The sequence below is a fragment of the Lolium perenne genome, chromosome 2, assembly GCF_019359855.2.
Source record: "Lolium perenne isolate Kyuss_39 chromosome 2, Kyuss_2.0, whole genome shotgun sequence".
Taxonomy (NCBI): Eukaryota; Viridiplantae; Streptophyta; class Magnoliopsida; order Poales; family Poaceae; genus Lolium; species Lolium perenne.
Genome location: NC_067245.2, coordinates 154,310,797 through 154,335,037, shown reverse-complemented (window position 1 = coordinate 154,335,037; position 24,241 = coordinate 154,310,797). Strand labels below are relative to the sequence as shown.

The following is a 24,241-nucleotide window of genomic DNA, read 5'->3' as shown; positions in this document are numbered from 1 at the left end:
CTTACTCGTACCCACGCATATATCCTTAACATAAGACATTTTTAACGTATTTTGGATGTCCAAAATGACCACGTTCGTTTATTTGCGTCGAACCGTGGAGACGAAAGTGCGCGTTTGTTTGCGTCTCGGTGTGTTCCCAGTGGGACGATCCATATTGTTTTTCCAACATTTTTTTCATAGCTCAAATCCAAAAAATGTACATACGGAAAATAAGAAGGAAGAACAAGTCCCTAGACTACTTGTCGCTCCTCGGGGCGGTTGACGGCCCGGCACCGTCGTTGCCTCCCTCCCTCCTCCTCAGCTTCTCCGCCGTCCGCCGCTCCATCCGCCATGCGGTCGCCAGAGCTTGGTGGGCCGCCACGTCCTCTACCAGTCGTTGCTGCAGCGCCTCGTTGGCGGCATCCTCGGCCTTCTTGAGCATCTCGAAGGGCTCGACTAAAGCCCCCTGCTCCGTTGTCCGTCATAGTCCCACTTGATGTCGGAGGAGCCGCCGGAGGCGTCCTCTGCGGTTACCGCCTCCCTACAATGTTCCTGCTCCGCGTCGAACGCCGCCCGCTCCTCCTCTACTTCCTGCTTCGCATCTGCCATGAAATTCACGTCCATGGCCTCTTCGATGACGTTGTCCACGCTATGGTCGTTATCCTCGCTGGATCTCTCGGCCGGGGGAGGTGGAGTTGAAGGTTGAGGCGCAATAACCAGGCCGCGTCTGACGCTTCTCATGGCAAAGGCGGAGGACATGCGCGAGGCGACACAACGATAGAGGTTGTGCGATGGCTAGGATTTGTATGGGAGGAGATGAGATCAGACAGCCGAGCGAGCGTCCCTCTTTATATACGCTAGAGGCAGCCGAGGGCTCGGAAAGCGTGGCATTGCCATTACTCGTTGGCAGTCGTGGGCGGTGGCGGCCGCTCGGCAGGTGAGGCATCGCTATTAAGGTGGCGCGGACTGTCGAAGCAACACCTCGTCGCTAATACCGGCGCACCTGAGAAGCTGCATCGAGCCAGGATCGCTGCCAGACGGGCCTGACGAAACGTCTGCCCCTAGACGCGGGCGGTCACGCGGCAGAACCGCTCAGCGCCTACGTCTCCACAGACATACGGTCACTGTGCGTCGAACCGCTGAGCCTAGTTACAGGATTGAGATTCGGTGACTTTACTAGGCTGACTTTGTCGTGACTTTGGGTGACTGACATGTGACTGACTTTGCAAAGTCAGCGAAGTACTGTCCTGGTTACAGACGTATTTTTCAGCCTCGAGGTCCTAAACGGTCGCTCCCCTTGTGCGAGTGGTCCTGGGATGCCCTAATCCGATTGTCCGAGTTCCCCTAGAAGAAGGAGCGAGGCCAAGTTGTAACTCGTGTTCGTCACGAACACTGTACTGTAACACAATTATGTGGGCAGGTGGACGTTGATCGAGTCGGATTGTGGAGACCTGTTGGATGTATAAAATACATGGGAGGGTACGCGTGATTGTTTAAGCTTGTCCCAACGATTCTGCTACCGTCTTCACCAAACAAGAAAAGATGTTGCGACCCGATGATGTACCCGCACGCGGGCAGCGCGATCCACGCCAACGTGGTCATGGCGAGCGTGTACGCGCGGCCATGGTTGAAGGAGCAGCTTCTGCCATAGGCTGCGCAGCCGGTCTTGCTCTAGCCAGGGTTGCGTGGAGCTTCTTCCAGTCGAAGACATCCGTCAGCTCCTACGGCCGAGACATGACCGCCGATGTGGCCCGCGATCTGGTCGTCGGCCGCGACGATGAGATGGACAGCATCATCGACATCCTTTGCCACAGGACCAAGAACAACGCGGCGCTCGTCGGCGAGGCCGGGGTTGGCAAGACCGCTATAGTCGAGGGCCTAGCGCAGCGCATTGCCGCCGGTGACGTCCCACCGGCGCTCGCCGGCGCGCGTCTCGTGGAGGTCGACCTCGGTGCCATGACGGCCGGGACCGTGCTGCGGGGCATGTTCGAGGAGCGCATCAAGAGCGTTATCGCCCAGGCGGAAGCCTCGGACGGCAACACCATCCTCTTCTTCGACGAGATGCACATGCTCTGCGGCGCCGGCGAGGGCATCACCAAGTGCACCAGCGCTGCCAACCTTCTCAAGCCGGCGCTGGCCCGCGGCCGCATCCGTTGTATCGGCGCCACCACTTTCGACGAGTACCGCACATACATCGAGAAGGACCCCGCTCTCGAGCGCCGGTTCCAGAAAGTGCACGTCAACGAACCCACCACGGAGGCCACCATTGACATCCTAAGGGGGCTCAAGCAGCGCTACCAGGACCACCATGGCGTGGACATCCAAGATGCCGCTCTTGTTGCTGCCGCACGTCTCGCTGCCCGCTATATCACAGGTACCAACATCAGAGATTTCTATTTTAATTTCTCATGCATATTTGATGGTATTCTCTTAATTGGTTATGGCGAAAATCCCATGCTACATATATATAGTGTGCACCCATCCTTGTTAACTTCATCTTTGGCTTATCAGACCGATCAACTGCTATGGTATACTTTAGTTCTATGTTTTTTTGTGCTTCATATTATCCAAAGTATAGACTGCATGGTGATTGACAGATCGAATCACCTGCACTGCCATGTTTCAATATTCATAGGTTTTTGTTGCTGTTTATACTGTAGGTCGTCAATTTCCAGACAAAGCAATTGATCTCCTTGATGCCGCGTGCACCACCGCAGCCAGAAAGAAAATGCAGAATGACAAACAAGAAATGGACAACGCCCAAAACTGCTCTGCAAATACAATGAAGGGGCCTATTGTTGGTCCCGATCATGTTGCACACGTAAGAATTGTCTTCCCATAGATATTTGCTTTGATTGTTTTGATCAATGTCACGTGTATGGCATGCATGCTCTAAAATTGTAAAATGTAGGTTGTAAGCCGATGGACTGGAATTCCTATCACCACACTTGATCAAAAGGAGAAAGATAAGCTAATACACTTAGCGGACAGATTGCATGAACGAGTTATTGGCCAAGATGAGGCGGTCAACTTGGTTGCACAGACGGTGCTACGCTCTAGAACCGGTCTTGATCACCCTGGCCAACCCATAGGCTCATTCCTCTTTTTAGGCTCCACTGGTGTTGGAAAGACCGAGCTTGCAAAAGCCCTTGCTGAGCAGCTATTTGATAGTGAGAAGATGTTGCTTCGGTTCGATATGTCTGAATATGTCCACAAGGGATGCGCCTTGCGCCTTGTTGGAGCACCTCCAAGGTTTGTATATGATATATGATTCCTATTTCTGCACGATATAATTTGTGCTACTTTTTAACTACTTCGATTGATCTTAATGCTTGGTTTTATCATATATGACAGCTATATTGGGTATGAAGATGACGGACAACTAACCGAGAAAGTCAGGAGGCGTCCATACAGTGTCATCCTTTTCGATGAAGTAGAGAAGGCGGATCCATTGGTGTCGAATATTTTTCTTCAACTCCTTGATGATGGTGTGTTGACTGATGGCAAAGGTCGGACTGTTGATTTCAAAAATACTATCATCATTATGACATCAAATGTAGGATCTGAAATCCTAGCAGCAAGCATGGATGGGACAAATAAAAACAATTCACGAGACCTTCTCATGAAAGAGGTTTGTGAATCTCAAAGTTACACGAAAAGGCTGCAAAGTCGCCTACCACATGTTTCTCATATATATGTATCTTTATTTGTGCAGGTCCAGAAACACTTCAGACCCGAGCTTCTCAACAGACTGAGTGAGATAGTAATATTTGATCCACTTTCACGTGACCAACTGAGAGAGGTTGTGAGAATACAAATGAAGAACATTGTTGCCGTATTAGCTGACAAGGGCATTTCTTTATCTGCAAGTGAGGACGTGTTGGACGTCATCTTATTGGAGTCGTACAACCCTGTAAGTACAACTATCTTGTCAAAATCACCATATTGCATTCTCACTATTTTTATAACCATATTTGGTTTCGTGCAGATGTACGGTGCAAGACCCATAAGGAGGTGGGTCCAGAAAAATGTAATGACAATTCTCTCCAATATGATTGTCAAGGGAGAAATATGTGAAGGCTCGGTGGTTTACATTGATGCTATGGACGACAAGAAAGGGTTAAAGTACGAACTTGCAAAGAAGATGGCAGATCCGTACATGCCAGCAATGGAAGATACATTTCCTTGACAAATGAAGAGATGATTGCATTAACTTTCCACGTCTTGTACTTCAAACAGAAAAAGCGTGTACATCCGTAGTAATATGAAAAAGTTAGCCGCATACAGTAGAATGGAAATCCATGCTAGGTCCCTTATAAAATATGTTAGTCTTGGTTGAGGTTTTGTGCCTATTTAACTTCCAAGAACCAGTTTAAAGTGAACACTGGACCGAGTACCTGTGATGATAACACATTATCCTCATCTTGGTATTTTTAGAAGAACCATTAAGCAAGTTGTGAACTGCATTCATGAACCTTTTTCGAAATACTAACAGATTGACTACTTGTCATATGTATGGATAAGAATTAAGATGTTGTATAAGTGTGGCTACTAGATGATAGTTCTTTCATGTCTTTGCCTGAACAATACATAACACAAATGATACCATACATATATTCTTGGGATTTCTGTTTGCGCTCATGTAAAGTTGTGGCGAGTGGTTTTATCGTTGGGATTGTTGAATGTTATTGTACTCTAGTTGTACGTATGTCTATAGGTATATTACCATATGTAGCATATACGACTCTGTAACAACATGTGTAGCATGATGTCCTCAAACTCTTGTATGTCCGTATCAATATAAAGCACCATGGCAACTCACAATTAGGGTACGCTTCCCATAATATTCTTACATGGTTTCAGAGCATCGCTAACACCGCTGCCATGTCATTTGGCTCGTCTTCTTCGTCGACTTTGACCGTTGGCTCCCTTAGCGCCACCAACTCCGAGAAACTAAATGGAGACAATTTCCTTCTTTGGCGAGCTCAGATTGTCCTCGATGTTTGTGGTGCCCATCTCTATGGCTACCTCGATGGTTTGGTAGCTGCACCAGACAAGCAACTGAAGACCAAGGATAAGGATGCGATAGAGGTTTCAGTCCCTAACCCTAACCATGGAAAGTGCATCTCGTAGGATCATCAGTTTTTCGGTTATCTTCTGCAGAACATGTCCAATGAGGTGTTGATGAAGATCGAAGGGCAGACAAGTTTAGCAGACATCTAGAGTGATGTTTTTTTCGCAGTCTAAGGCACAGATTATGCATCTCCGCACTAAGATGAATCAAACTTGAAAGTAAAACAAGATCGATGTAGTATATTTTTTGTCAAATCAAAAGTTTGGCCGACGAGATGGCGAGTATGGGCAAGTCTCTGTCCTGAAAGGTCGTCGGGAGCAGACATTGGATCCTATGGACTTGATACAAATTGGTATACTGATTGCAGAGCAACTGATCACATCATGGGTGAACTTGCAAAACTACGGGATTGCTACAATAAGGACGAGCAAATACACACAGTTAATGGTGCAAGTATGGATATACGTTATGTTGGTCACTCGTTACTTCGTACCCCTACTCATGATTTGCATCTTAAAAATATCTTGCATGCTCCTAATTAATGCCAAAAGGATTCTTTTATCCACTAGTCATCTTGAAAAAGATAATCACGCCTTTGTAATATTGTCCTAGTTCGTTTTATCAAGGACCAACACAGGAGGAAGGTTCTTCCACAAGGTTGACATGTATGTGAGCCATCTTTATCCCTAGCTATTGTCATCTTCTTCATCGTCTGGACAACAAAATCATGGTGTCATCAAGTCCACTTCCCCGCATTTGCCTAGGCGCCTAGGCCATTCATCTTCGGATGTGGTTCATCAAGTTCTTCAAGACAATAATATTTATGTTAGTGAGTCAAATAAAGAGTCTGTTTGTGATGCTTGCCAAAATGCCAAGATCCATTACCTTCCATATCCTTAGTCATCTAGTATGTATACTTTTCCTCTTGAACTTATATTTTATGATGGTTGGAGTCCTTCTTAGACTTCTACTGGGAGATGGAAATATTATGTTAGTTTGATTGATGATTAGAGCAAGTTCACTTGGATATATATGTTCAAAAATAAATCTGATGTATTTTAGAAGTTTCATGATTTTCAGCATCACGTTCAGTGACTCTTTGATAGAAAAAATATTGATATGCAAACAGAGGGGGAGGGGATGAGTATCATAAACTTAATTCCCTTTTCAACAAGTAGGTATTTCCCACCTTGTTTCTTGTTCTCATGTGCATCAACAAAATGGTCCGTTGAGCGTAAGCATAGACGTATGAGGTTGGTTTGACTCTTCTTGCCTACGTATCTATGCCACTCAGATAATGATATGAAGCCTTTCTTACTACCCAGCTTATTTGACTAATCATGTTCCCAAGAAGGTTATACACTCTCAAACTCCTATTGCTTCTCTTTGGATATAAATATGACTATTTTTGCGGATTTTTGGATGTGTTTGTTGGCCCAATCTTGGTCCGTATAATAATCGCAAGTTACAATTTTGTTCTAAACAGTGTGTTCCTTCGATATAGTGGTCTTCGTATCGGCTAAAAGTGTCTAGACATTGTTAGTGGTCATGTGTATATTTCATGTGATATTAGTTTCATTTTGCCTCGCTTCACTCTATTGTTGGAGCCTAATAAATTACCTCCATCTCTTTGCAACAATTTAATTTGCATGATCATGAGGGGAACCATATACGAGATGATCATATTGATCCTAATCCTACGAATCAGAGACGGAGCCAACTTTCGACCTTGAGGGGGGCAAAATAGTGTTGTAAACTTCATGAGGGGGGCAGAGTAAGCTAAATCAGCAAGAAATTACAGTTCTAGTGAGCGGTATTATTCATAAAATCCAAACCATAGGGGGGGCTGAGCCCCCCCTCGCCCCCTGTCTCCGTCCCTGCTACGAATCATACTGTTGCGTGTTTTATACAAGAATTAGGTAAAAAATTCATGCCCTGGGGAGGTTCTGCTGATTATTCCAGCTGTGGCACATATCACAAACATGATTCTTCACAACACCACGCCATTTTTAGAGATAGCCATAGCTCAAAGAAGGTGTAGCTCGAGATATACTTGTAGTTCATAGGTGAACCGGAGATACGACGTTTGGAGCAGATCTAAGTAAACTAAACCAAGCTTATGAAGAAGCTCTACTTTAACCGCATGCCCAGGAAGGATGAGCGCACTGAAGAAGGATGCACAATTTGCAATTCTTGAACTTTGTAATTAAATATATTTTAAATTTGATGATTTGTCATTTGTTCTGATTATGAAATGTAAGTTCAGTACTTGTTAGTCATTTGTATGTATCTCATTGATTAATAGTCTATTTTGTATGTGCATTGTGCTTTCTGACCAACAGAGGATACTGAGAAGTATTGTGGTTGTGGCTGCACTGCTAGCAGGGTTGTCGTGGTGGAATGCTAGCAGCCGGATTGATGTTCCGGAGTTCCAGCCTCTTCAGTAGCTAGTGGACAACCACGGAAAAAACTTAGTCTTTGGGGTTTGAACAATTTTACTAACATGCAAGCAACAATAGTTCACCAGAAATGACTCGTCTAGCGTGTCCAAACTTGTGGCCCCACCGGCCCAGTTTCTGATGGACGCCTTTTAATGCCTGTCACTACCGAATGTAAGAACAAAAAAAGCCATTTTCCAGTGACTCGAAATCATTTCTGACAAGATCGTCATGACAGACGACTAGCTCGTTGGAGCGGGGGTTATTAAGCACTCATCAGTGACAATGAATTATAAGCTAGTGCAGGGCCATAATTAAACCTACAATGCTATATGGAGAAGAATGTTGGTCCATGAAAGACAACACATCCAAAAGTTGAATGTTGCATAGATGTGCATTCCACGATAAATGTGTAGCCATATAAGAAAAGGACTTAATTACGGACCAAGATAATGCATGATAGTATAGGGTGACATTGATCGACCGGTAGCTAGCTGAAGACCAACTAAGATGGTTTGGGTATATCTAAAGAAGACCTTCAGAAGCATCAGTCAATAGTGATATTTTAAAAATATGGAAAATACTAAGAGGGTCAGAGGATGATCAAAGTTAATATAGATGGAGGTGACAAATAAATACTCGAGATTGGAACATGCTTAGAGATTTGGCTCTTCATGGGATATCCATGTACTAGAATCTTAGTTTGTCGGTTACTTCTTTAATTTTTCTATCTTCTACTTATTTTGGTGTTTTTATGTTAGATTTTATATCTAGTTGACCCAACTTATCTTTACTATTAAAGTGAAAGCTGTGTATGCCTGGTGTCACACATCGAATGAATTACAGAAAATGACACCCCACTCTCCTCTCCAACTATGTCCTTAAAACGCTCGCCATTTATCCACAGTTAGTTTAGATTATGATTAGGTTCAATCCAGCGAAACCACAGATTTGTTGGATATCTCCCACGTTAATAGCCACAAAACCAAAAGGATAACAACTTGGTTGCATGCCGGTTGAGAACATTCGTTCAAACTGAAAAGTTTGTTTATCAGATCCGTATTATATTATTCTCAACGAGACATATTTTTTTTTTTTTTTTTTTTTTTTTTGAGATAGAGACTTATCTTCTTATCTAAACAAACTAGATGGATGGGGAGTTGGAGTAGGACGTGTACTACTTTTATTTTTCTCCTGGTCGACTTCCCAATGCGAGCGATCCTCGGTCAAAAAAAAAAAAAAAAAAAAAAATGATCCCATTCTCCAATCCGAGCGACCCCATCAATTCCACAATTCCAGTCGCCTCCATCGATCGATTCGCCGAGGGGAGGAAGCATCTAGGAGGAGGGAGGAGGGAGATCGACGGGCAGAGTTTTTCTCCTTGGCAGGCTACTGCTTGCAGGTCCACGACCCGATGTTCCTAGCGACGGCCGGAGCTTCTAGCTGAGGAAGGGATCGGGGTCCTAGCGCGCTCAGGCGGAGTTGCGTCGGCCGGAGGAGAGGCGCGATGCGGTTGTCGGAGCAGAGCATCTGAGCACGCAGGCAGCGGAAAGGAGATGCAAAGAGGCTGGTCGCGGTGTCGGCGGGAAGGAGAGTCACGGTACCAGTTGGGGAGGAGGACGGAGTAGAGGAGCGAGGCGGCGTTGGGAGAAGAGGTCGTGGTGGGCGGCCAGAGGAGACACACGATGCGGTACTCGGAGCAGAGTATCTGAGCATGGAGGCAGCGGAAAGGAGATGCAAAGAGACAGGTCGCGGTGCCGGCAGGGAGGAGAAGTCGCGGTACCAGTTGGGGAGGAGGACGGAGTAGAGGAGCGAGGCGGCGTTGGGAGAAGAGGTCGTGGTGGGCGGCCGGAGGAGAGGCGCGATGCGGTAGTCAGAGCAGAGCGTCTGAGCATGCAGGCAGCGGAAAGGAGATGCAAAGAGGCTGGTCGCGGTGCAGGTGGGGAGGAGAGGTCGCGGTACCAGTTGGGGAGGAGGACGGAGTAGAGGAGCGAGACGTCGTTGGGAGAAGAGGTCGTGGTGGGCGGCCGGAGAAGAGGCGCGATGCGGTAGTCGGAGCAGAGCATCTGAGCATGCAGGCATCGAAAAGGAGATGCAAAGAGGCTGGTCGTGGTGCCGGCGGGGAGGAGAGGTCGTGGTACTAGTTGGGGAGGAGGACGGAGTAGAGGAGCGAGGCGGCGCTGGGAGAAGAGGTCGTGGTGGGCGGCCGGAGGAGAGGAACAAGGCGTCGTGGTCTCGGCGTGGAGGCAATGGCTACTCAGGTAGTCGAGTGTGTACAGTCTTGCAGAAAAGCTAATTCCAATAAATCTCCTACATTTGATTGATCTTATTACTCCTACATGTTTCTTGGAAGAGTTTCTTCATCGAACATTTGCACCAGCATAACAACGTGAATATGAAATGAGTCCTGAAACAAGTGCATCGCAAATTAGTTTTTCAAGATGTAGAAGAGTATATATACGTCTATACTTTCATATCAACGTCCTACTACTTTTTCTATTTAAAATTTCAGTTATAATTCTATGGTTGCTAATGAAATTGATAGATCATATTTCAGTTTTAGTTCCAATAGCTGCTTGTTACTGCTGCTAGGTTCTGCAGAGATGCTGGTGGTCGAGGCGGACAGCGTCCAGACAGCCAGCGGCAGTGGTGCTTCCTCCTATGCCGCTGGTGAGGCTTCGCCGGTGCAAGATGCTAAATTGATTGGGTTTTCCTTCTTGTAGATAGTTTTGACGCATGGCAGTATCGTAGAAACGGAGACGCATGAGGCCCACGAAATCGGTTGCTTGGACGTTGATGGCGCTCATGGCAATGGTGGTGGACTCAATGGGGAAGAGGATGGGCTCTACCAGCTCTCTATGGTTGGGGCAGAGGTGCCAATTCTTTGATTTTTTTAATCCAGGAGATATAAATCATGGGCAGCTTGATATTGTTTTTCAGTGAGGAGGTATAAATTACAAACTTCCATTATTATCTGCAATACATGATTTGTCCAGTTTATGGAATGTAGGCACATTCTGTAAATCCATCTGTCGTAACCTGTACTTGGATTCATCACAATTATAGCATGACTTATTTTATGATCAATTATATCCTAGCATGATGAACCTACCAAACTATTTCTCTTAACTTGTCGCAATCTTATGTTCAGTTAGCCTGACTTAAAATGTTACTGATTGTAGCCGACTGTATACATGTGATGGTGTATCTTATCTGAAAATGTTTAGATAATCATCAAATGTCGATACATATTATTATAATACATTATTCTTATGAATTGCAATTTTCAACTGCAATGCTTTGGTCTTGAGTTGCTCAACTTCTATCCCAACAGTTCAGTTGCAATGCTTTGGTCTTGAGTTGCTCAAAGCAAATTTTAATGTCTGCGTTTCTCCATATGTTACGTCAGGCACATTACAATCTTGCAGCAAGAATTCATAAAATGAAATAATTGTAAGAACAAGTCTGTCTGAAGTTTGAACTACATTCAGAAAATATAATGCAAGCCAGTCTGTCTGAGCTACATTATCATTTTATGTTTTCACTCTCCTCAAATTAACACATTATGAAAAATGATTTATTTGAAGGCGCTCAAAAGTTAGTCTGTGACTACCAACTGAAGGGATTTGTCTCATCACCGCTCACCATCTGATGCCTTATATAATGCAAGATGCCTTTAATAATCGTTTTGCTCGGAGGAAGATTTGGATGGAGCCTTTGATCATTGCATAAGAAGACCAGTATGGTTGTGACAATACAAACTCTAATCTAAATCAGAGACAGATGAAAATATATGATCGTTTCTTGATGCAAAAGATTTAAGCATCTCCAATGTGCAGCAGAGAAGCTTGTCATTCTGCTCACAAACATGATTCTGCAGGGCTTTATAAAGTATTGAAATAATCTTGGCTTGTCATACTAAAAGCCCACTTCAATTGTTTTTTGACAAATCCTGCGTATGCATGATAACAGGGGTAAGATCAATTTTCACCCACAACCAGATGTAGAGTAATAAGAGAACAATGGAATTGATCAAGAAATGATGGCCAGAAGGAGAATCATGTAAATGATTACTTCGCATGCTAATCAAACAATAAGGACAGCTATTATCTGATCTTATCATCAACCAGGTGAATCGATAAAGTTGCTGAATTGTCCGAAAGCGTTCACTGGAAATTCCACTTCTTTCTAGAAAAATTGTACATATAATGCCAATTTATCAACTTTGTTTCTGATTTCTTTTCACAAATATTATGACAATGAGCCTGTATGCAAGCAAAGTTCCTTAAGTGATTGTAAACTCGCAACTATCCATAGCGCAGTTTAACTACGTCAGTGATATATCGCATTCAATAAACCATATTTGTGGATTTATCATGTAATTCAAGAATTGGTAATTATAATTGGTCCCTTATTATTCTATCCCTACACTATCACCATTCCTAATCTGTATGACTTCAACCAAGAAAATGTAACCTAGGACGATAGGATAGACGAAATACAACATGTGGATCATTTAGAAATTTTAAATTTTAAGGTGTAGCCACCTGCCCCACCTAGAGTCTTCAAGTTTCTCTTAAACAACAACTTGCTGATTTGCACCAAAATTGCTAACCGATTCAAGAAATAACTAACTAACCTAGCTATATACGGCTACTAATCCAAATAACCCTGCAACTTTTTCTCGCGACACCTAAATATAATTTGTTTTTTGTGCGGACCTTTTCTACTAAGCGACGAGTTATCCAAGCAGCTAGCAATTGTCCACTGACATCAAGGTATTCTCTCTTCCCCTTTCCACCGGCGTCAATTACCACACGCGCACCACACACAATCGAGTCGGCGAAGCCGATGACCAAAAAGAGATACGTGGCAGCGGCGGCAGGAAGGAGAGGGCCGCAGGCATGCGCAGCGATGAGGTGGTCCATGTTGGCGTGGACACCCTACACGTGGAGCCATGTCGCATCCTCATGCAAGACGTGCGGGGAAAGCTCCTTTGGAGCGAATGCCGATGCACGCCATCACCCAATCGTAGGAGGGGAGTTAAGAAGGAGCGAAGCCATCGAGGCGGGTTGGTCCAGGCACGCAGTAGGAGCGAGAATGCCGCCTGCCGCGGTGGAGAAGCGGTCGTGCAACCGATGGAGGGGTGGTTCAGCGTCGGAGGGCGGGGAGGATGACAACTAGAACCGTGCGCCGGATAGCGGGAGGAGGGAGGGGGCAGCAGATGGAACCGTGTGCCAGAGGGTTGGTAGGCCGATGGCGAGTGGCTCGGCGCCGGAGGTCGGGACGTAAGTGAGAGAGCTGCCGAGGACGGGTTCCTCCTGGCGTGAGTGACCCAGCGGCGTGAGTAGCCGCATGCGGCGTGAGTGACCCAGGCGATGCTGTCGGGAGAAAGTTGGGTGAGGAAGAAAGCAGGACAATCCAATTTTTCTCAATTTTTTTTTCTTAGCCACGGAAATACCCTCGCTCACAGTATTCCAATACCAACAAGCACCGACATGTGATTTTCTATGGTTATCATTACAATAAATTTATTTCATTCTCGTCTTAATGACCAAGATAATAATACTTTTCCATTCATGATTTTATGGGATGGTAAAAGATTTATTCATCTAATTTGCACCATGAGTACCCTATATTCACATTCTTATATTTTTATGAAAAGAAAACTTCATGCTAACTCATAGATTGCTTGTGCAGGATGTCTACGAGTTGATGATGAATTTTTTTATACACATACTTAAGTACCTTGCTTTTTTACTTTTTAGTTTTTTTTTGGATGTGTGCATCCGTACTACCATTAGGGTATTACGTTGTTGCAGAGGCTGGGTGTAATTGGTATCTCTCGATATTAATATATTCCCTTTATCGAAAAAAAGTACCTTGCTAATGAAGGTGAATACAACATTTCTGATGTTGTGCAAGCATATCTTAGTCGCGTAAAGGGAGCATGGTTGTCACAAATAATATAAGAAATACTTTGTCAATCGTCGCATTTTATACTCATTACACTAAATTATGTGATATGATCTGAAGATGTTTTAAATACTATGTGGTTATTTTTTATGTACTTAAATATTTTCACGCATTATTTACACATGTAATATTTGTGACACTACACATAGGGAGGCCATGTAATATTGTGACACTAGGCATAAGGTAGGGAGCCGTGACGAAGCACGGGCATTCCACTAGTTTAGAATAATAGCTATGATGTCATTGTACAAGGATTCGAAAAAACAATTACCTTCTCACCTGTGATATGCAAACTAAATTTGGTGTAGGCAAAAAAAAAACCAGATGTGCAGTACTCCCTTCGTTTACAAATAGATGTCCTAAATTTATTAAAATTTAAATATATGTAAGACGCATTTAAATATAAATAAATCTAAAACATTTACTTAAGGATAGATGTAGAGGTAGTACAATGTGAACTGCGCGTTACTGGGACCGACTCTGTGACAAGAGGGAGAGAAAAACGCAGGATTACGAGATAAAATTCTCCAATGAAATCTTGTCGTTCGATCTAAGGAAATAAAATAAGAAGATTCTATAAATCATTTGGAGCTCCGAACAGAATAACGGCCTCCCGGCACCCCCAACAAACCTTCCCGCTCATTTCTTCTTCCCCTTGCTCGCCGGAGAAGAACCTGAGACAGCCACCCACCGCGGGTCATCTGTTTCGCCTTCCTCCCACCGCCTCTCTCCGTCGCCGCAGCATGATGCTCCCCATGCGCCGCGGCCGCGCAGAGGTGGGGACTCGAACGATTCGCGCGGCGAGGATCGTTGTTGTGCCGGTGATGCGTCGGCGTATGCCCCGCTACTTCCAGCGCGTGGATGAGCTTCTGGATTCTGATGATGTGGAGGTGCAGTGGGAGGAGTGGGAGGAGGGGGAGGGCACGGTCGTCTGGCCTCATGTGCTCGGCAGCCCCGACGAGCAGGACGACGTCGAAGAGCTCCTGGATCTCGTCAGGCGCCTTTCTCTGGGACGAGGAGGCATCTCAGACGATGAGCTAAGTCAGCTGTTCGAGATCGCAAGGCGTCGCATTTGGGAGGGCAGCGTGGCGCTCCAGCCACTCGCCGCTGGAGGCGATGATGATGGGCGTGGCGGCACGAGAGTTGCTACGGCGGCGCCCGCCGCAGATGACGACGATCGGTGTGGACGAGGCAGGGTTGTGCTTCTATACCATATCCTTCGATGCACAGATGGGGAGGAGGAGGGCGCACGCCGACGCGGAGGCGGACACCGACGCGGACACGGAGGCGGAGGACCCTGCGACGGGGACGACCCGGAGCCTGGACCGGGAGGGGAGCCACGCTCGGCTACCACGGGAGGCGGCCACGGAGAGGAGGGGGACGGAGGACCCTCCGACGAGGACGACCCGGAGCAGGGACCAGGGACGGATCCACATTGGCCTACCACTACCACGGGAGACAGCGATGGAGAGGAAGGTGACGCCAGAGTTGCGACCATGGCGCGCGTCGTGATGCGTCTCGGCTTCCTCGCCGCCGTCCTGGCCTGCGTGCAGCCTCCTGGAGATGTCTCAGATGAGTAGCGTCGATGAGCCCACCTACTGTTCGATAGAATGATCGAAAGACTTCAACCGCTTAATTCTTGAGTTGCTCGGCACTATCTTGAAACTGATCATGATCGAGGTACTGGGTGAAAGCCAATTGTTCTTGACTCGGTCTTAATCTGTCAAGTCATTTGATCTGTTCTGTTGAATTTCGTTGGATTTGATCATCCAAGTTAGTGGCGTGTACAGATTTATTTCAGATGGGGATCTTGCCTAGATTCATGTTTTGCTTGCACCATTATCTTGTGTCCTATCAGATTCATTTCTCCTAACACCGTTGACTGTCGTTCGTGGGACATCTTTCAGTTAAGTGGTTTACAGAGCTTTTTTTCAGCCTCTTCTGATTTCAGAAGCTCTTCACGCATCTCGGGGGGCTGGGCTCCCTTGAGCTGCAGTTTTTCTGTTTGTCTGGTCGTGTGGAGAATGATCTGGGCCACCGATCGATTAGCGCGTCAAGTCCTTCCCCACAATGTCTTTTGTGCCTTTTGCAACCTAGATGGAGAAGACATTGGTCATCTCTTGATGAACTGTAGCAGCATCGTGATATTCTGGGATCTTGTCTTCAGTTGATCTTGACAGTTCTGTTCTGTTTCGGACAATCACAAACAGGGCCTTGGCAGACTGCTCTTCCTTGGGGAGTGTTTGTTAGTGTGGTGTAGGCGTGTAGCACTGGATCTGTTTTACTTTCTTTTGTCCTGGTCATCTCTCGGTTTCCCGTCTTTGCAACTTCTATTTTCCTTGATCTTGTACTGGTTCCTCTCCTCTCTAATGAAATACATGCAGCCCTCTTGTATGGCTCGAAAGAAAAAAAACTGCTTAACTGTGCATTTATTTTTACCTTTATTTCTAGTCTTGACCAAAGCCTGCAATATAGCAAAATCAAATTTTACTGGATTTTGCTTCCTGATACTTGAGTTAAAAAGTTTCTCACATACTGTGGAGATTTTGTTTAACTCTGAGATGTACAAATGTACAATGATCTCAGTGTGAGTCACCATGGGCTTTGCTCTTACTGTTTTCAGTACAAGCATTTTCGGCAGAACTGATTCTTTCTCAGTGACTGACAGTTAACTCTAACAGCCGCTTGATTAACTAGCCATGAGGTACATTACTGACTGTTGGAGAGACTGTCATATGAGAAAGCGCAGTGCCATACTTTTCTTTGTTTACCTTTTTAAGATCCAAGTACGTGCCATTTTTGTGAGATACATTTTGAAATACTTTGGATATAACGCACACTTGCGGAATGTTCGATTTTCTCATGAAAACAAAGTCTGCCTGTGATTAAGTTTTTTTGTCATATCCTGTCTTAGATGCTTTAATGCTTGCACTTTGCAGAACGAGGAAGAAACAATGGTCTCGAGGTAAGGAGACTGTGGCTTGTTGCTCTTACAGATAAGTGCATGTGCTAGAGTTTGGTTGTTTCTAGAAAACTGATTCCTGTCTTGGAACCATACTGAAATTGTTCCTATTTCAGCCTGTAATATATGGGATGTGGATCTAAGTGCTGACGAAGGACTGTAATTTTTTTGCGGACAATAATTTCACTCATGCATCGAGGTTAGCTTTGCATAGTAGTTTCTAGTACAACTGAATATATATCCCTTTGTTGGAAATCCATTTTGGCTCATAGGTGTAGATACACCCATTGTCCAAAAAACATATTTCAAATGTCTAATTACTAAGACAGCCTCCAAAGTGATCAGGCTGTCCATTTGAATCCAATAGTCGGTAGTAAACGCGATCTGCAGATAGTTCGAGAGCATCCCTTTAGCCCGGCTTATAGTTGAAGAGGATCTGATTGTTCAAGGTTTTTGTGAAGACATAAGCTATTGGAACTTGACTCTCTGTAATTGTGTTAACGGAAAACTAGAACCATGACTCTCATAGTTGACTTTCTTCACACAAAAACGAGAAGCTCGTAGATGTCTTTGAGTCAGATGTGCAGCTTGCTTACAGAAAACTCAAGATTGGGGTTGAAAACTGCAATTTTCTTCATTTGTGTGCAATGGGGCATGCAAGTGGCCAGGCAGCAGAGCTTGTGGCTTTGGTGCAAGTCAATAGCACGTTCTAGATATGAAAAACTAGATAATGGTATTTCGTAGTATATCTTTCAAAAGAAAATAATAAAGCACGACAGTAAATGATTGCAGGTCCACCCTTCTGGCTGTTAGTTTGATCCCCGGAAGCACTTTCCGGATTCATTTATACTCCCTGTTGAACCATTACATATCACCTCAGAACAAGTATAGCACTTTGTGCTAGAGAAAATAGTGTTTTTTATTCGAGGTTACTGATACTGACAGTAACAAGTGATGTTTTTAATTGTGTCCTTGATTATGTTTATACTTGAAAAATAAGATAGTGTGTCATCTCAGTATGGGCTTGAGAGCCATTAGGAAAAGATCATATGTGATGAATATACAAATATTTTTCTACATTTTGCAATGTTAATGAGCAAAAATCTTCGAAGTTAGTGCATGCTTGTTCAACCCTCTAGGCTACAAAAACCTTTAATGTGCGGAACGTTGTACTTTTCATGATAACTTTTTTCGCTAAACTCTGGAATGCTGTAACCATTTTCGTTATCCCTGGGTAATAAAAATCAATCCGTGTGATCGCTTGGAAAAAATTTCATGATAACTTTTCAAGGATACGCCATGAAAAAGCGTATCATTTGGATAGAAGAAAGGCCAAAAGGTGGGCGAACATCGCCTTTCGGCTTACAACACTAATTTGTGGCATTAGTTAGCCAATAAGTTTAGGAATGGAAACTACTCACAAGAAAGAGTCGGCTGAACAGCCTCATAGGAAAAAACATGTCCCCTCTCAGAATCCCATTGTGCTTCCATTGAGCTCCTTCGGCGCGAAAATTATGGGGAGAGAGACACACCTTAGTATGTAGAATTAATCAATGGCAGACACGGAGTTAAAAAAACATCCTTGTTTTTAGTCATGGTGTTCTAGTTCTTGAGCAAATTCTCTTTCTATCACATTTTGTACCTGTATACTCAAGAAATGTTCACTGCCAAGGTGTGTTTCAGAGGTACGGACTTGTCTCCTGAAAGGTCCTGATGCTTAACCAGGATGAAACACAATGCTTTTCTTTGCTTTATAATATTCTTGAGTAGTGATAACCGGTGCAAACTGTAATCATCGGCAAGTTAATTCAGCTATGATTGTCAACGAATAATTTAACATCGTGATTACTTCAAGTACTATCATAATGCATAGAACTACAGTAGGTTTCTCTTACTGGTTTATCGGCTCGTGATAATTTTTTTTTTTTTTTTTTTTTTTTTTTTTTTTTTTTTGTGGGGTGGGAACTCTTCATTACTCAATAATAGTGTTTACAACATCTTGCATAGCAAGTTCTGCAATAAAATCTGGCACTACACCAAACCAGTGATTACAGATACCAGACTGTCTAGCAAGATGGGCTAAGCCATGAGCCAGTCCATTGAGTTTTCTCCTAGTGAAAGACATAAGACATACAGGAATACCACACTTGGCTTCTTCAATATCCTTGAAAGTGCTCCACTGTCGTGACTTGTTTAGAGTCTTGTTCGCAGCTGCTCCAACAGCCACCTGAGAATCAGACTCCAGGACCAGACTGTGCACCTGAAGCTCTAATCCAAGTCTAAGACCCGCCAGAATGGCTTCAGCTTCAGCGTCCACCACATCCTGGCAAGTACCGATGGGTTTACTGACCGCTGCAATGACGATACCTTGACTGTTCCGTGCAACAGCTCCAATTGATGAAGCCCCGGATTTGGGACAGAAGGCAGCATCAACATTAATCTTCACAGTTCCCTCCTTCGGTGGTACCCAAGAACTTGGATTCCTGCATATATCTCCAAAGGGGGAATACGAGCAAGAGACAGTAGTAGGAGTGCAAATCTGATGTACAGGAGTTTTACCTTTGTCATCTCTCTGAACCGGGACATGATCGACCAAAGCTGAAGCATAGGCCAAGAGAAAGTTTACAGAATTTTTTATAGTTTCTTTACCTTTCTCATATATAGCATCACACCTGATATGCCAGGCGCGCCAGAGAACAAGCAAAACCTGAGCTCTTTGATTCTTGCTGCAACAATCAAGAAGAATTAGAAGCCAGTCCTTTCCAGTGTACTGGAACATTTTCTCTGGTGGTAGATCCCAGTAGTCCCTCATTTTTTCCCTCAGCGCTCTTGCTTTGGTACAGGAAACAGTGGCATGGAAACTGTTCTCCTCGGTCATACCGCACAATTTGCATGTGCTCAAAGTCTCCAGGGTTCTTCTCTGCTTGTTCCTTGATGTAGGAAGGTTATCGCGTGCAGTTCTCCAGCCAAAGATGCGCACCTTGGCCGGAACTTTGGCACTCCAAATGACACTCCAGATTTTCCTTGCGTTGTTCTGTGCTCCGCTCCCTCCAGCGATCCACCTGGTACCATTGTTAAGATTGTAAGCCAACTTATAAGCGCTTTTAACAGAAAAGTTACCATTTCTTTCATAGTGCCACGCCATGATATCTTCACTGGACTGGTCTGGGAGCCTCATGTTAAGGATACAGGCAGCATCCTCAGCATAGAAAATTCTTCTCACGATGTCCTGATTCCATTCGTTGGATCCGTTGGTTAGTAATTGGCTAACCCGTCGAACTCTAGTATTACTTTTACCAGCTCTTGGTTTCAGATTGTAGTCTCTTGGCAGCCAATTGTCCCGCCATATGTTGATTCCTTTTCCGTTCCCAACTCTCCGGATTAGTCCCTCCTTGAGCAGCTCTAGCCCGTGCTCGATGCCACGCCAAGAGGGAGATGCATCCTGTCTAAACACAGTATCCAGGAAGTCTCCATTAGGGTAGTAAATGGATTTTAGTAGCCTTGCACAAAGGCTATTCGGATTTGAGACGATCCTCCAACACTGCCTAGCTAGCATAGCCTGGTTTAGGATCTTCATATCTCTGAAACCCACTCCTCCAAATTCTTTTGGTCTGGTAAGCACGTCCCACGATTCCCAATGCACTTTCCTCTTCTTTTCATCCTCTCCCCACCAAAAGTTCCTTACCATGCGGGTATAGTCGTCGTGGAACCCCGCTGGAAGTTTGAACACGCTCATGACATAGTTGTTCATTGTTTGAGCCACTGACTTGATGAGTTCATCTTTTGCACCCATTGACATAAACCTCTCAGCCCAGTTCGAGAGCTTTTTACCCAGTCGATCCTTTTGTGGTTGAAATTTACCCTTCTTCATGCGACCTTCTGGGGTAGGCAGTCCGAGGTATTTGTCCTCAAAGTCTTGCCGTTCCACCTCCAGGATGCTTCTAACCTCATTTTGCTTCTGGAGGGGGCAACTGTCACCAAACATAATAGAACACTTGTTAGCGCTTAAAATCTGCCCTGAACCCTTTTCAAAAGTTGTGATGGCTGATTTTATAATAGTTGCTTGCTGGTGATCCGCTTTGAAGAAAAGTATGCAGTCATCTGCGAACATTAGATGGGAAACCCCTGGCGATGTTCTACAGATTTTCAGCTCCTTGAGGTGTTGATCAAGGATTGCTCTATGAATCCTTTTTGACAAGGAATCAGCCACAAAGAGGAATAGATAAGGGGACAGGGGATCCCCCTGTCTCAGGCCTCTAGTTGGGACGATTTCTTCAGTGAGGTTGCCGTTAACTTGGACGCAGAACTTAACCGTGGTAACACAGGTCATGATCCAGCTCACCCACTTTCATTGAAACCTAGCTTTAGAAGCAGCTCTTTAAGAAAGGTCCAGTCGACCCTGTCATATGCCTTGGATAAATCCATTTTGTAAGCACAGAAAGACTCACTTGGTTTCCTATTTCTTTGAATTGCATGGAAACATTCAAACGCTATTAGAGCGTTATCTGAGATGAGTCTTCCCGGGATAAAGGCGCTTTGGGTGTCACTGATAAGACCGTGTAGGTGAGGCCTAATTCTGTTGACAAGACATTTTGATATGATCTTGTAAATCACGTTGCAAAGGGATATGGGTCTGTAGTCTTTGAGATCACAAGCTTCATCAGATTTTGGAATCAACACAATCTTTGTCATATTCATGCCATCAGGTAGTTCACCATCATGGAAGAACTTCTTGATTGCCTTACAAATTTCTGCTCTCAAGAGAGCCCAGTTCCTTTGGAAGAATCTTGCAGGTAGGCCATCCAGGCCTGGTGCTTTGTGCGGTCCAATCTGAAACAGAGCATCGCCGATTTCTTCTTCAGTAAACTCAGCAACCAGTTGACTGTTTATCAGGTCCGTGACAGCAGGTTCCACGGATTCCAGAAGGGGAGACGGGTCAATCTCCGGGTCTTCTCTATAGAGGGACTCAAAAAATAGTTGAGTCCTCCTTTTAATTTCTTCTTCGTCTGTAGCAAATGACCCATCATTTCTTCTCAGTTTTACAATTCTATTTCTTTTCCTCCTACCTGAAGCTTTCCGATGGAAGAACCTAGTGTTGCGGTCCCCATCTCTCAACCATTCAATCCTAGAACGTTGTTTCCACATAATTTCCTCCCTTAAGAGAAGCTCATCCAGCCTAGAAGAAACTCTTTTTATTTCCTCCTGGTTTCTGAAGAAATCCCGGTTCTGAAGTGTATCAAGAGTTCTTCTCAGGTCCTTTATTTCCTTATTTACAGAGCCAAACATGTCTCTGCTCCACTTATCCATAGAGGCCATGGTGGAGTTAAGCTTGTCATGGATACCTGCAAGGTCAGCAGCAGGACCAAGCTGGCTCCAAGTCTGGTCAATGTGATCGAACAGAGACTTGTCTCTCTCCCACATCAACTCATAACGGAGTTGGCGTCTTGTACAACTGCTCCTTTTTTCCTCCTTCAGGATGACCAAGATCGGGCAATGGTCAGATCGAGACGAGGTGAGATGGTGCACCGTTGCATCAGGGAACATGGTCGACCATGCCGGGCAGGCCACGGCGCGGTCTAGTCTGACACGGACATTTCTCTGCCCTCGTTGTTTGTTGTTGTAGGTCCATGGCGTTCCAACAAAGCCAAGATCATGGAGATTGCAGTGTTCTAGGGTCTCTCTAAATGCTGCCATCTGGCCCGCATTTCTCCTTCTTGCTGAGAAGTGCTCGGACTGAAACATGGCTTCATTAAAGTCCCCACACATTAGCCAAGGTTCCGAAGACTGAGGTTTAATACGCTTGATCAGTTTCCAAAACTCAGGCCTATCACAGGGACGCGGTTCACCATACACAAAAGTGGTTCTCCATTTTATTCCAATCTGATCCTGAACTATTACATCAATGTGGTGCTGGCCGAAATTTAGCAAATCGATCTTCAGATCAGAACTGACGAAGAGGGCAATGCCTCCTCCTTTACCCTCGACACACACCGGCAGGCAGTTGCTGAAGCCGATGCGTCTACACACACTCTCCACCAGGGCTTTATTTTGCCTAGTCTCAGACAGAAAGACTAGGTTGGGTCTATGCTCCCGCACTAGGCGGCAAAGCTCTTGGACTGTCCGAGGCTGCCCCAAACCTCGGCAGTTCCAGACAAGGATCTTCATTGGGCCTGCCAGGCACCCTCATCGGTGCCCGACTTACTGCCGGCATTCTGGGGGCCAGCATCTCCCTCTGCGTTCAGGTTACTTTCTCCCGTACCCTCATCCCTCTTGCTCCTATCTTTCTGAGTACTCTGGCCTTCTAGTGTGCTCTGAGCGCTCTCAATGAGCAGCAACCTCTCAGCCCCCTCCCTCCCTATTACATTGTTCTCATTCTTACTCTCAGCTACAATCTCTAGAGACTCGCTCTCTATCTGTTCCGACTCTACCATAGCAAAAGCACCTCTACAATGCACATTTCTAGAGCCTATACGGTCTGTACCTTCCTCGTTCCTCAACTGCTGCAGAGCTTCCTTTCCCAGGCACACCTCCAGCGAGGGGACCTGCATGACGACCCTCTTTGCTTGAGGGTGCAAAGTCAGGTCATCGTTTTCATGCCTTTTACGCGGAGCCCCCAGCACAATGGCCTGGGTTGTCAGCGTGTTCTCCGGCTCGCTCTGTTCTTCGTCCTTTCCTCTAACCTGCCTCTTCCAGGTTCCCTTCTTTGCTGGTGGAGTGGAGGTGTCTAGGTTTTCCTCTCCTGATGCCTCCACCACAGTTTCAGGTGGGTGGGTGGAGGCCGCCAAGGCAGGCAGGGAGGAGGAGGAGCCCTCTTTTGGGCTGTCGTTGTCGCCTTTTGTCAGCGGGTCCTCGACAGAGAGTTTGCCAACCTCCCTGGCAACGTAGGCGATGATCGCCTGCTGGCAAGTGTTGTTGTCGATCTTGGATGGAGTCGGGCTGGCTGGTTGGTTCCACGGGAGGGTAGGCACTAGTTGGCGACGCTCCTGCTCCGTGGTTTCAGGGAGAAACCAGCGGCGCGGGTCTTCAACGTGCGTGGGTGGGACTCCAAGCTCCCTGCCGTACCCTCCGCTCCTCAGCTCCATCGGGAGGATACACCTCTCCTCTCCATGGCCAATGATGCCGCAGGAGAAGCAGAATCTTGGCAGCCTCTCGTAGAAGATGTGGACGATCACCTCCTCTCCAGTAATCCCGTCCAGAAGGGGAGTCCACCGAAGAAGAGGTTGGTTGATGTCGATCCGCACCCTGGCTCTGAGAAATTTGTCGCAAATATCTCCACGCGAGTTATTATCAATGGTGATGTAGGAGCCAATTTTCTTACCCAGGTCTCTTGCGAGTTTCTTCGACAGCAGGTAGAAGGGGATGTCCTTGAATTGTGCCCAGATGGGCACAGACGTGAAGGTTAGAGTAGCAGGATCTTCCCCTTCCTTCAGGGCTTCGATCAGCACAGCATCATCTCTGTACCGCCATGGCCCTCCGCGGATTACGTGATAATTTTCAACTGACCATAACTTCTCATCTTCAGTTGTCATGTTCAACTAAACACACGTTATCGTCTTCAGTGAATTTCCTAACCAACTTGATCTTACATCCACACGCAGCATTTGCTGTTTCACCCGTGCTCACCTTCAGTCTCACATGTGCTGCCGTTCAAAGATGATATAGCAGTTGTGAGCGGATGCTGCCTTGATTACCCCACCAAAGAAGTCCTAACACTCTAGTCTTAGGGTCTGTTCGGTTGTGGAACATAGTGGAACGGAATGGAACCGTTCCATTCCTAGGAGGCATTCTCGTGTTCGGTTGTCAACTGGGACG

General features: G+C 45.5%; 1 protein-coding gene and 1 long non-coding RNA gene across 2 annotated transcripts; both read left to right on the top strand.

Annotated features, from left to right (window-relative positions):
- The first annotated feature begins 1,698 nt into the window (after positions 1-1,698).
- LOC127321976 (chaperone protein ClpB1-like) lies at positions 1,699-4,604 on the top strand. Its single transcript, XM_051350927.1, has 6 exons — positions 1,699-2,353; positions 2,640-2,800; positions 2,891-3,231; positions 3,334-3,610; positions 3,695-3,892; positions 3,968-4,604. Exons 1-6 carry the CDS (start codon positions 1,714-1,716, stop codon positions 4,166-4,168), a joined length of 1,818 nt encoding a protein of 605 aa, XP_051206887.1. The 5' UTR covers positions 1,699-1,713; the 3' UTR covers positions 4,169-4,604.
- A 4,070-nt stretch (positions 4,605-8,674) lies between these two features.
- LOC127321927 (uncharacterized) lies at positions 8,675-10,578 on the top strand. The gene is made up of 2 exons (XR_011752018.1): positions 8,675-9,752; positions 10,084-10,578. It is a non-coding gene; the product is annotated as an uncharacterized lncRNA (long non-coding RNA).
- Positions 10,579-24,241: the final 13,663 nt, after the last annotated feature.

Bases quoted from the DNA above. Each gene is read 5' to 3' on its own strand.
- LOC127321976 (XM_051350927.1), top strand. From the start codon at position 1,714: ATGACCGCCGATGTGGCCCGCGATCTGGTCGTCGGCCGCGACGATGAG. The intron at 3,232-3,333 runs GTTTGTATATGA...CATATATGACAG, and splicing joins CTTGTTGGAGCACCTCCAAG to CTATATTGGGTATGAAGATG. The intron at 3,611-3,694 runs GTTTGTGAATCT...TTATTTGTGCAG, and splicing joins GAGACCTTCTCATGAAAGAG to GTCCAGAAACACTTCAGACC.